General features: G+C 37.9%; 1 protein-coding gene across 1 annotated transcript in view; it reads left to right on the forward strand.

Annotated features, from left to right (window-relative positions):
- Positions 1–13,745, forward strand: part of NDFIP1 (Nedd4 family interacting protein 1) — a 52,519-nt gene that overhangs the window by 37,557 nt on the left and 1,217 nt on the right. The window contains exons 4-7 of the mRNA XM_030841194.3: positions 1,226–1,313; positions 2,286–2,410; positions 4,347–4,413; positions 7,561–7,666. Coding sequence (XP_030697054.1) covers positions 1,226–1,313; positions 2,286–2,410; positions 4,347–4,413; positions 7,561–7,664 — 384 coding nt within the window. The 3' untranslated portion in view covers positions 7,665–7,666. The remainder of the gene's footprint in view (positions 1–1,225; positions 1,314–2,285; positions 2,411–4,346; positions 4,414–7,560; positions 7,667–13,745) is intronic.

Raw genomic sequence — 13,745 nt, forward strand, 5'->3', positions numbered from 1 at the left:
ACAGTTTGTAGGAGGAATCCTGGTAGTAGAGATACCAAGGACAGAAAGAACAGCTAGAAGTCATTTGTAATATGATTAGGCATTACTTCATGTATTTTTGTAGTACATCTTTGAGTAGTTATGCAAAAAACAGAATTACTTTCTAATTTGGCAAAGCCTATTTATCCTACTAGTATGCATTCATAATACTAGCTATTTCGTATTTTTAAAAAGATAAAACGAATACATTCTAATATAAATTTCAAACAATAGAGGAAAGGTGTTAAATTAGATGAAAGCTGCCCCTGCCACTTCTTCAGTTCCCATCCCCCAGGGGAGCCAGTTGGCAGCTTGTTATGGATTTCCCAGTCCTTTTTCTGTGTAGGGCAAGTTTTGGTTCTCCCTCAAGTTTTTTTTTTTTTTTTTTCATTTGAGGAACCCTCATTGTACTGTGTACAAGTCTACCACTTTTACTTTTAAGTGTATATTCATTTATTTTTCAATATCTCAACACTTATCTACAATTAGTTGAAAAGGTAAGTTGCATATGTTGGTGTCATTGTTGGTCAAGATCATCTTCCTTCTAGACTTGCAACACTGTGTTTTCAGGTTAGGATGGAAAGGATCCTATCTGCCGACAAGATTGGAAGTGAGGTTGTTTCAGACCTATGTACCAATATAAATAAATGGTTATGGAGCAGTGGGCAGCGCTGTTAGACTCTTCACGTATGATTACACTATCTTCTTCCACCGCTCCACCCCACCCCACCCCAAGTCAGTCTCATAAAGCACTTGAGCTAGTCAATGGTATCTTCTTAATAGGCCCAGGATTACGAATATTCTGGGCTAAACAGGCCCTGGATTGCTGATATTCTAGAATTTAAGCCAAATGTGTAAGAAAAATTTCTTTTTCTTTTCTTTATGTATATATTTCTTTTCTTTATATATATATAAAAGGAAGAGTGAACAGTTCTTTGTGAACTTCATAATTTTTGAAGTGTATTGTTAAAGAACTTGGGTTATAAAGTGAAAAATTCCTTTCACTGAGAAAAATTATATCTTTTACTTATAAGACAAATGAAAATTTTAACATATAGTTAAAGCCTTAATGCTCCTAGTTTTGAATTGAGCCGAAGCAGTATATTTTCTCATTGGAACTCACTTTCGTCCCTTTCTCTGTTTTTCTTGATGTCTTTCCTTTGCCTTGAAATAATTTATTGTGAATTTACCTTTTCTTTTCATTTAGGATGAGGATTTTGTGGGTCGGGATGATTTTGATGATCCTGACCAGATGAGGATAGGAAACGATGGGATTTTCATGTTAACTTTTTTCAGTAAGTATATACACGCAGCAGAGCCACTTCCCACAAACCAGAGTGCTTTGGATTATGAGTGAATATGACTGAATTAAAAGAACTAGTTGAGTTAATACATTATATTTATTACATATATTTAATACATTATATTTATTTTAATACATTTTATTTAATATATTACATTATATTTGATGCCTTTTCCTGAGATGTTCAGAGCTTAGTACACTTTTAATATCCTTTCTCTTTGTCTTTTATTTCTGTGAATACCTATGCAAAATGTAATTAAAGCAGTTTTGGGGGATGCTTCATTTTTACATGATCTAATAAGCTTCAGTTTTGCAATCTTCAAGGCCCCTTAGCATTCCTCCTACTCATTCCTGACCGTGGAATAGGAATTAAATGCCTTCGATGAATTTTATTTTACAAGCTTCTATTTTCTAATATATCAAAGTCAGCCCGATTTTTCCCCCTTGATGTTATTTTGCATTTAGGTTTCCATATGCCTGACTTGGAAGTGAGCAACAATTTCTTTAATTTAATGTATTAAAAAGATATGAAGCAAATGCAGTGCTTTTAGAGGTGACGTGTTACATAAGCTGTCAAAATTCATAGAAGCAGGAGGTGAATTACTTGAATCAGATTATTGGCGGGCACTAATTTAATGTTCAAATAATGTTTATTTACTCAGGTGTAACACATACAGTAAAGGGCACAAGTCATAAGTATTCAGTGTGGTGATATTAAGGCATTTTTGAAAGCGTATATAGCAGTAGATGTAATAATATAACACCTGATATCCAGAGACTGTGTTTTCTTGTTTGCTTTTGGGAGGAAGACAGAGGATGGATGTTTTGGGGAAGTGGGATAAGGGTTTTGGAGGGTGGGCTAAGCCATTTAAGCAGAAGCAAGTACAGAGGGCACCCTTAGGGCACTCTTGCTCCTTGGGTAACAGGACATGTCTGACCTCTTTTTTTCTCTTGGCTTTTACAGTGGCATTCCTCTTTAACTGGATTGGGTTTTTCCTGTCTTTTTGCCTGACCACTTCAGCTGCAGGAAGGTATGGGGCCATTTCAGGATTTGGTCTCTCTCTAATTAAGTGGATCCTGATTGTCAGGGTAAGTTGTGCAACAGTAATGATAGTCTGTAGAGAAGCAATAAGTAGAATAATTTTGAATATTTGATTTTTTTTATCTGGTTTTTGGAATCACTTAAAAATGATTTTTGATTTGTCTTTGTTCTGGTTTCATGAAATTGAACCTAGATCAGTTGCAGTTGGTTCATGCACCCAAGTTTTGTAGTCAAATCTAGTGAATATTGGTGGTCCAAGGGCATCCATCTATCCTTGTTCACCAGCTGCTTTCTCTGTTTTTAATGTTTGTAATGTGATAATACATGTATTTGTTCTGAAATTAGTTGTTTTTATAATAAAAGAAAGACTCTGTCACCTCTCTGGTATCTCATCAAAAGCAGACATTCCTCTCATTAATGCTACTGAAGTTTTAGTCTTTCTTCTCTCCTTCCCTCTCTTCTTTTCTCCCTCCTTCCTCCCTCCTATCCTTCCTTCCAGGATTGGTTATCAGTAGCATCATTGGTTATGCCATAATGTTTGGAGAGCCAAAACTGTTTAACTGTTTAACAAGCCCTACTCCATTAGGGGCCCTTATCTCTAAGGTAAATTAGAGAGAGATCTTCAGTGATGTAGGAGTTACCAGTTAGTTAGCATTGCATGAAGTTAATTTAAAATTGTAAAATACCTAGTCTCTTAAAGTGTCCTCTGATTTCGGATAGGTTTACTGCCATGGTTAACTTTATATATAAAACCAATGTGTTTATCATAAATTGACATTAACTAATTAATGAGTGTTGACTGAGCATTGGAGTTTTTCAAAGTTATTTATTCTAAAGGAATTGTTAACGTTTTTAGAATTCCAGGTTCCTTAGAGAATCTGATAAAAGTTACATGCTTTTCTCCTAGATGGCTAATGTGTACTCACCTAAAACATGGACTTTAAGTTAAGAAATCAAGCCCTAAAGAGGTTTTTCATTCTTTCTCTATAAACCTTGTTATTTTATTAAGAAATAAAATACTGTATTTAATGCTCAAACTGTGCTAAAGTCCATACTGTGTAAAGCCTCCAATAGAAACAAGATCAAATTAGTTACCAATCTTTTTATTTTTACTAAACTTTTAACTGAATTGAATGAATCAGCTTGTATTAGTTAGGATGGCTTTTTGAGTAACAGAAAACCTAGCTCAAAATGGCTTAGAAAACAATGGGGAAACTTTATTTCCAGTGAAAATAAGTCCTGACATGGAGGTTAGTTAAATGTTTCACTGACATCGAGGACAGCTGACGGTCTGCTCAACATGTTAGTATAGCTGCTCCACCCTCAGGGTTAAGATGGCCAAGGCAGTTTCACGCATCACGTCAGAAACACAACAGTGTTCAACAGAAGAAAGGGAACTATTTCTTCTCCTCTTTTTCTTCTTAAGAGCTAGGAAACCTTCTCAGCAGCCCTCAGTTCCATTGGCCAGAATAACATTATGTGCTAGTCCCTGGCAAAGGAATGTGATCATCATGATGTATGTGACAAAAGTTTTCCAAGGTCAAGACATGGCTGGAGGCATAGAAACAAAATCAGGGATCATTAGAAAAGAGGTCAGATAGTTGGGTTTGGCACTGGGTAAGCAAAATGAAAGTTATCATCAAGACATATTTCTACAAGGGAAAATAACGTGGGCAAAAAAAAAAAAATTTTTTTTTTAAAAACAAGCAGATTTGAGCACTTTCAAAACAAGGCGTATGTAAAGCCGAAAGCTATCATATTTCAAGATTGCTTTTCCATGAAAGAAAATATGTTTGCGTATATCATAATCATTTCAGATCTGTACTGTATAAAATACTTTCACTAACTTCTTAGAAATTTTTGTAAGAACTAAATGAATAGCATTAGTATACAAGATAAAATCTTGTGTTTTGTAAACTCTTAAGCTAAAATGTGAAATTATATCTGCTGAGGTGCTCTGAAGTATTTTGCTTTATTTTTCAGTTTTCCACTTACTTCCCTGGATATTTTGATGGTCAGTACTGGCTCTGGTGGGTGTTCCTGGTTTTAGGTAAGTGCTCTTAACAAAGACAAAGGAGAGGAAAGATTATGTTAAATTTTAGAAGTAAAATTACTTTTGTTAAGCCCTCATCTCACTTACTATACAGTAATATATTAGCAATAGTAAGTATAATTTTTAAAATATTTCAAGGATTAGGCTCTTGTCACCATCAGAGTAATATAAATGTTCATAGAACATCTCTTAGTGGTGATAAATTTCTCTTAACCCATCCATATACACTTCTCACATTTCCTGTGTAGCCAGAGGGGCACACTGATAAGATAACTTTATAGTCCATAGATCTGTTTTCCCCTTGTGAGTTATTGCCGCAAAGCATTCACAAGCTCAACCCCAAATTGCTTATAGGTATATTGTAACCAGCTGAACTACTCATGAGTCTATGTGGCCTATATTCAGTTGGATCTATCGGTAGAAAACAGAAAATGTATAACCTTACTAGACATAACTTCTGGAAGAACCACCAGAAGTTATGTCTAGTAAGAATTGGGGTTCCAGAATTCTTTAGTTTGCTGTTGTTGCGAATAAGAATTATTTTGTGATGAGAGGGAGGAATTTTTTTAAAAAAAATATACCAGCCATTTCAGGTTGTTGGTCTTCAGATTATACTTATTACTCTAAATTTTTATTTTAAAATCTTTTCTTCCAAGATATCTTAAAGCAAAGAAATGAGCAGTGTGGTGAATACTGTTGGTTTCCTCATTGTAGAGAAAATACATATGATACAGTAACAGACCATCATCACTGCTGTCATTTCTACAATAGCAGAGACATCCTGTAGCTGCTAAAGATGGTATAATTGCCTCACTCTGCTTCTGTGACATCATTTTCTCCTATCCTAACATTTCTCCTGTTTCAGGCCTTTTTGTTGTCTCCTTGATTAGGATCCTTTGTTCCAGGGCTGCTAATGGGTCTGGCTAGCACAGTGTAGAACCCATGCCTGACAGGTGCTTAATATATTCAGGACCTACCTGTTTTACCCAGGGTAATAGAGCCATGTATTGCTGACCCTAAATTTTACTTAGAAAATACAAGTCATCCATGATGCCATCCCCCACCTCCCCAGTAGCATCATCTGCTCTACTATTGGTCATTGGCATTCCAAGGAAAGAGAGAGAGTGATTTTTACCCCTTCCCTTGATTACTGAGAAACTTTTTTTAAAAGTGACCTACAGGAGAGTTACTTTAGAGGAGTAGTTCCTTGACTTGCTTATTCTCTAAACTGTACCTTTAAGAGAAAGTCTGACTCCTCATCTTCCCCCAAGCCGCCTAAAGTCCAAGCAAATCCTGAATAGACCAAAGAAGAGTCATTAAGCATAATTTTAGGTTGATTGTTGACAGCGTTGATAATTTAAAGAAATTTAATGGGCTGATTTCCTTCATATATTAAAGTTTCATGGGAGATGAATTTATAGTACTTTGTAATTCATCATTCTTGCTATCTTACTGCTTACTGATAAGCAAAAAGTAGTGAGACTTTGGATGTACTTAGTGTATTTGGATCCAGTGTTTGGGTCATTTTTGGAACCCCTTGCAGAGAGAACTTTTTTTTTTTTTTTTTTTTTCCTGCAGAGAACAGGTCTGTACAAAGTTCTCAAGCTGGCAGCTCATAAGCTATAGCTAGCCTGCAGTTGTGGTTTGTATGTTCCACAGTTATTTTCAGAAGTTTTTTGTTGTTGTTGTTGTTTTTGCGGTACGCGGGCCTCTCACTGTTGCGGCCTCTCCCGTTGCAGAGCACAGGCTCTGGACGTGCAGGCTCAGGGGCCATGGCTCACGGGCCTAGCCGCTCCGCGGCATGTGGGATCTTCCTGGACTGGGGCACGAACCCGTGTCCCCTGCATCGGCAGGCGGACTCTCAACCACTGTGCCACCAGGGAAGCCCCAAGAAGTTTTTTTTTTATTATTATTAGTTGTCTTCGCATGAAAATCAAGAATTTTCATATAAAATACCTGCATTTTTTAACCTTTCAAAATTGAAATGTCTAGCAAAACTGACCTATATTCATTCCCACATGGCACCCATCCTTTGACTGGAGCTGGCTTGTTGATTTTGGTGCCAAAAGGATGATGTTGTGCTCAGTGCTGATGATTCTTGGTTACTGCCAAAAATCATTTCTATTTGAGTACAAAGAGTCTTCTACTCCTTGAGTATATTTTAAAATGTATCCAAAAGAAAGTGATTGCTTAGAGCTGGGGAGATGGGAGGAGGGTAGGAAATGGGGAATGGCTCCTTAGTGGGTACAGGATATTTTTAGGGGCGACAGAGTTCTAAAATTGGATTATAGTTTTAACTGACTAAAAGCCAGTGAATCGTACACATTAAATGGGTAAACTTTATGGTGTGTAAATTATATCTCCATAAAGGTGTTTAAAAAAAATGTGTCTAAGACTCAGGGACCATCTCTGGAGGAGGAGGGCCGGGAGTATGTGAGCTACCATTGGAGGGGGCTCGTCACCTTCCCCGCTGACTCCTAAATTAAGAGTAGAGAAATACAGTTGAGAATATGAGAATTGCTGTAAAGGTAAGGGGAGCCTGACATCTAGTGGACAACATTATGTACTGTCTTTGGAAAAAAAGAAGCCCACAGCAAGAAAGGATGGAATTTTTTTTTTTGAGAAAAACAGTTTATAACCTCTCTAAAAAGAGTATATTATCTTGGAATACTTTTTTGGAACTCAGAAGGTAGCTTTTGGGAATTACCTGGTGGTCCAGTGGTTAGGATTCCACCCTTTCACTGCTGTGGTCGCAGGTTCTGTCCCTCGTTGGGGAACTAAGATCCCTGGAGCCGTGGGGCAAGGCCAGAGTCGGGGCAGGGGAGAGAAGGTAGGTTTTGATAATGCTTCTCAATGAGGCTTCTAAATGTAAATGTTTGGCCCCATCTTATTTTTGTTTCCTTTTTAGACCACTTAGATTCTGAATGTGCAAAAGAGACTTTGTTTTGGCTCTTGAGATTATGTATTCTCATTGAGAAGTGGAAAATTTGGTGTGGAAATCCTTTGGAAATTTTAGAGGCAATTGTGTTTTGATAGTTTTTAGCAGAAAAATGATGAAGTATTGGTATCAGAAGGGATATTTCTGGGGAGTGGACTTAATATGGGAATTATAAACTCATTCTTGACTTCTCTTTTTTAAATTAGGCTTTCTCCTGTTTCTCAGAGGATTTATCAATTATGCAAAAGTCCGGAAGATGCCAGAAACTTTCTCAAATCTCCCCAGGACCAGAGTTCTCTTTATTTATTAAAGGTATTAAAGAAAAAAACTTTATTGTAGTCCCAGTATAATCATGTGATGCATTGCAGATGACTATTCAGGTTTAGAGTAGAGTGTACACCCTGCGGTAGGGGATATGGAGAAGGTAAGGAAGCCTTGTCTTTTAGTTTCTAGTTTAGTAAGGGGTGTTTCTATGAAAAAAACTATTAAAAAAGGCAAGTTAGAAAAACTGCCGAAGGAGAAAACATTATCTCATGTTTAGACAATGCAGAAGAGGCTCGACTGGGACTCAGGGTCCTAGATCTTTGAATCGTGAATCCCAAAGCCACTGCTGCCTGCAGTTTTACCGGTTCCAGAGGACTGTAGCGAGAAGGAGCCTCTCAGGCCTGATCACTCAGCTCAGTTATGCGGGGCCCTAAACCCCAGAGCTGACAGGACCATGAGTACTTTAGGAACTCCTTTTGCCTGGCCACTGACAAGCCCATCAAGGCTTCCATCTTCTCAGGTTAGTCAGAGAGGCTTTGCTGATCCCTTTTCTTCAGGTTCCCATCCTAATGTTACCATTCTGGTGGTAGTGTCAAACCCTAGGAAAGGAAGGGGAGGAAAGGGCCTTTTCCCTTGCCTAGAACAGGAGGACTAAGCCTTGCCGAGGCTCTTTGGTTCACCCGTGGTTTTCCCCAGAGGCTGACTCCATCTTACATCACTAGCTACAAAAAGGAGGAGTTAGGGAATCTTGGGAAAGAGTACACCAGAGAGAGGCCTCTGGTTACAAGATCTAACCTTCGTGGAGTTGACTCTTTGTTACTTAAGACTGTTGAGGACAGGTGGGACCAGGCTGGTTGAAGGCCTCAAGCAAGGATTTGTGAAGGTTGTAGCAGTTGAGATAAACCTGAAATGATAGGTAGGAAGTGTAAATGATCGTGGAAATTGTTGGGTGGGGAAGCATTTCAGAGTCACCTAAGGCCAAGCATTGAATAGGAATAGAGCAGAGAAGTTACGGAGCTGGCTTAAGGGACAGCAGTGTGATTGTAGCGTAAGGGAGTGTTGATGATTAAGGCTGGAAAGCCAGGCTGAGAAAGTGTTCTCAAATATCTTGAGCACTAAGCCCGTTTGCGCTGGAAGTGTTGAACTCATAGAGCAGCCCTTTAAACCCAGTGATGTGTTGGCTCAACACAAGGCTGACTCCATGTGAACATCAGTTTGTTCTGTATTTGCTGTTGGGTTATCATAGTTTATGTAAGTAATCATATGCTAAGAGTGTAGTTCTCAGTTTTGAAGATTTGCGGTGATCTTAGCATGCAGAGTAGAGTTCTCAGTTTTGAAGATTCGTGGTGGTCTCAGAATATATGCTTCTAGAAAAGAAAGTACCGTATTTAATTTGCCAGGTGGTGAGATGGTATTGAAAGTTTTTAAGCAACAGAATAATGTGATGAGAACTACTTAAATGAAACAAAAATTTTTTCAAGCATGGCGTAATAGTAATAACTAATGTTTGTCAACTTTTTGATATATCAGATACTGTACTAAGCACTTTACATGTATAATTAAATGTTCTTACATAAGTAACAAAGGTTACAGTGACAGATAAGCTCAGATACATGCATGGTAGAGTATATTCATAAGGCATTTCTTACAAAAGTTAAAGAAAGCATGGAAAGAACTTAGGTTCTGTTGGTTAAAGTCAGTTTCTTCAAAGGAGCGTGGACTTTTATTTGAGAGATAATTTTAGCCATTAAGAGTACCACTTGTGTGTATGATTTTTTTTTTTTTTTTAAAGAAAGGGAATGTTTTGTTGCATGTTTAAAATGTCCTGAGTGGTGTGTCCTGAATTTGAATTCAGTTACACAGTCTGGGCACAGATGGACACTGACACCACTGGCCTAGGTCCTAATGCCTGTGATGTGCCTGTGTTTGTGTCTGGGACATCCTAACTTTAAGAGGCTTGTCAGATATTTTGTGTGGTTTTATTGTAGTTAGCCATTGTCATCTTTTTTCTTCCTCTACATATCTGATTATAATTTGTAGTTACTTCTAAGCCCTAGGTTTAACTCTTACCTACCATAGACTCAAAAGTTAATTCTTGGGCTTCCCTGGTGGCGCAGTGGTTGAGAGTCCGCCTGCCGATGCAGGGGACACGGGTTCGTGCCCCGGTCCGGAAGGTCCCACGTGCTGCGGAGCGGCTGGGCCCGTGAGCCATGGCCCCTGAGCCTGTGCGTCCGGAGCCTGTGCTCCGCAACGGGAGAGGCCACAACAGTGAGAGGCCCACATACCGCAAAAAAAAAAAAAGTTAATTCTTTAGGGTCGCCACAGTTCTTCTTAGGATGAATGCTTGAAATCACCTGCAGATTTCCCCTAATCCATTGGTGCCCAACATATCCTGAGGGGACAGATTCCTCCTGCCCTCCCTCCCTCCCTCCCTTTCTTCCTTCCTTCACAGATTCTATAGGTCTAGTCTAATGGCTTTGACTTTCTAAATGGAATGAGGCCACACGCTGTCTGTTCTCTTCATTCTTCAGTTAGAAGGCAATTTCAGGCTTTATTAGAGGATGCATACATTCTTGCTTCTAATACATGACAGGTTGACATGACAATACAGGTTGAGAGAAAGCCTGAACTTCTCAGTTTTCCTGTATTGTTAGGGACTTGGAGGGTTTTTTTGTTTATAAAATTTGTTATTATTGTTTTGATTTTCTAAAACTTCTGAAATGCTTTATGGGTATATTCTAAATGTAAAACAAAGCATCTTTAGGGTTATGAGTTGAAGTAGGCAGCCCTTAGTTAAGTAATAATGCTGTTGGAGGGGTAAAAGGATATTATAGACTTGGTGTTCTCTGTATTTTGGAGCCAGAGGCCTTACAGTGCTTTAGGCATTGTCAGACTTAGAGGTATATGAATAAAGTTCCCCAGTGGAGGGCATAGTAGGGTTTCTTTGCTTTCCTGTCTGACTTTGATATCCTAGTTGATTTGAAATTGTCCCAGACATGCCCAGAGGATTCAGAGCTCCAAATTAGGGGTTTAGGGACTTACAGCAGCATTTAGAATTTTAATAACTTCCTTACTAACTTTCAGTATCCCCAGAGGGAACCCAAAAAGCTGTAATATCTCATGGGACTGAATTTCCTTTGTCCATTTGACAGGGGTAAGAACTGTCCATCCAGATCCAAAAGTAGAATGTTTTCTTTCTCTAGTTCAGAGGAAATTTAGTTTAATTTAGTTTGAAGATGTACTAGAAAACCATCATGTAAGGTGTGAAGATTTTCTTTTCTTTCACCAAGACCTTTTACTTTCTTTACTGGAGGTATCACTAGTTAAAAGCTAGCTGTGGGCTTCCTTTTTGCCAGAAAGCCACAGGTAGGGAATTTCTAAAATAACTTTGCCATAGAGAAAAATAACTCAATTCCCGTGCTAAGATCTGGCACTGTACTAGAAAAAAGTGTAAGAATAGTGACTTTTCTATTTAGGCTGCCCAAAATATAGTACACACACACACATACCGTGAAATGACCTCAAAAGGCCTTCTTTCTAACCAGCCAAAGTAGATATTACAAGAGTTGAACACTAAAGCTCACGTACTACTATCATAGGGCAACTCTCAGGTTCCCTTTCAGAACTTATTTATAAGCTTATAAAGGAAATTTGGGTTCCTGCCTCACAGCAAAAAAAGCCAGAAGGAACTGCTAGAGCTGGGCACAGTGGCAGCAAGAAGTGTGTGACTGTGAGGAAGCAGGAAAAACAAAATGTTCCTTCTATGTTGTTTAAAAAGAAACAGATACCTTTTAGAAACGTCTTTATCTGAAATGGTCAAAAATGTAAAATGTCCATACTTTATCTTATTTACCAATGAACTGGAAAATAAATTTTTATGGAGTACCACTTCTTTTGATGCTGCCAGATAATTGAGGAGCTAGTTATAGTAACCGTAAGGTGGTAACACAGTTAACTGATAATCTAACACTACTGCAAAAGCACTTGTATATGTGAAGTATAATGGATCTTAAATTTGTTACTTTAACCACATCTGAAATAGGAGGGAAGAAAATTTGTAAGCCCTCGCGGCATTAATGAGATAGGGCCCTTCATAATTAAATAGTGATTGCTGTGACCTGGTGAGCTATACATATGAGGCATCAGATATCTTCTTAACTTTTTTCCACGTAGTGATAAGTGTTTTCATTTCCTTTTTTCTATAACCTTCCCCCTCCTTCTTAATACGTCTTTATTTTTAATTCACCTCAAGTTAGTTTCACTTATTTGGCTGTGTTGTAAAGTAGCAAGATAGTAGAAAATGTTTCCAGGGGAATTTTTGCTTAAAAAAAAAAAAATCACACAGTGTCCTAGAAGAAATTGTTGTCTTCCTCTTGAAATTAAATGATCTGTAGGCTGTTGGATTCCTTTTGTTTCTGAAGTGATCTAATCTAAAGTTTAGTAATGATAGCCACAGTCCCTAAAATGTGGCATTCCATCACTGTTTTTGTAACAGCTTGTGAGTCAAGTTGATCAGAACAGGCCTCTGGGTCTTAGAGAGCAGTGAGTGCCTCTCTAGCAATCTTTTTCGTTTGGAATTTGTATGGTGATTGAGATCACCCATTAGTAACCTATCTAGGACCTCTTAATGGATTTTTTTTTTTAATATTATAGTTGATTTACAATGTTGTGTTAGTTTCAGGTGTACAGCAAAGTGATTCAGTTATACATATTCATACATCTGTTCTTTTTCAGATTCTTTTCCCATATAGGTTATTACAGAATATTGAGTAGTGTTCCCTGTGCTGTACAGTAGGTAGGACCTCTTAATGCATTTTTAATGTTTGTTGGGTGGCTCTGACTTTGAGGGATCTATTAAAACTAATTTGCCTCCGTGGAAGCAGCATGAACTAAAGAAAGTGGCCAGGTGAACTGTATCTGAACTGTATCTCATATTCTTGCAAAACTCTAGTGTTTTGACTTTATAGTAATCATTCTATCAGTTTTTATCTGTTAATGGAAAGTGGTAAAACTGAATTTACTTAGGCTTGTAGTGAGTGTAGCTAGCTAGCCTCATTGAAAAATCTCTATTTGACATCTGTCTACCAATTTTCTTTTTGGTTCTACTTGCCCTTCATGATTCCTTATATTCTTGTGTCTTTGTCCCTGCACATTCTGAAGTCTCCATGAAGAAAAGTTGCTCTTACGTCAATATCATTGGTTTACTTCAAATCAAAACACCAGTGTTAGTGAATTTGGGGTTTGGGAAATATTAAGTGTTCAAAAAGAACATGTTGATTTCCTCCAGTGTTGTAGCTTTTCTGCATCTTGCCAGCCTTTTAAAGACGTATACAGTAGTCTAATTAGAAAAGATACAGAAGGGCTGCTTGTGGCTTTTACAGTAATTTGGAAAGATGGAAAAGTGAGCTAGGGGCCTATGTATGAGCCCATCCAACTCTCTTCCGGTATAGGGTATCACAGTGTAGTTTCTCCATAAATATTTGTTAAGCTGTTAATATATCTCTTTAGAGTATTTTTTTTAGCAGTAATATAGGGAGTTATTTGTATTTTTTCCATTATTTCCATGAGAACCAAACCAATTTATATGCCAAAACAAAAGTGCCTTAGAGTATTAGATGAAAACTGCATTTAACAAAATAGATGGACATCATTTTGAGAGTATTTATTTTAGTCATGTATATTGCTTTTTAAAAATTGGGGCTATATACAGTCCCCCCACCCCGAGATACATGCCCCAAAATACAGTCACTTTTTTTCTAATTGATTGGAAAAAGTACTTGTGGTACCTGTGAGTTTATAGTTGTTTCCTAACTTTGCCCTGCTTCAAGTATAGACTGATATCACTGGCATCCTTATTGGAAATCTTCCTCGTGTGAGATTTGGCAGAATTGGCAGGGTAAACAGCTTCGAGTGTGTGTGGAAAATTACCTATGCATTTGGATTCTACTGTGTCTTTGTCCCCAAATTTCAGTCATTGCTGTTGAGGTTAAGTGTAGGATGAAGTGCTACTTGAATTCTGTTCTTTTGTTAGGAGGTTTAGAGAGAGAGAGAGAGAGAGACCCCTGACCTCATGGGTTTTAAGAAAGCATTCAAGTTCTCTCTAGTTCTACAGTCCTTTATAACTTTA

The sequence above is a fragment of the Globicephala melas genome, chromosome 3, assembly GCF_963455315.2.
Source record: "Globicephala melas chromosome 3, mGloMel1.2, whole genome shotgun sequence".
NCBI lineage: Eukaryota > Metazoa > Chordata > Mammalia > Artiodactyla > Delphinidae > Globicephala > Globicephala melas.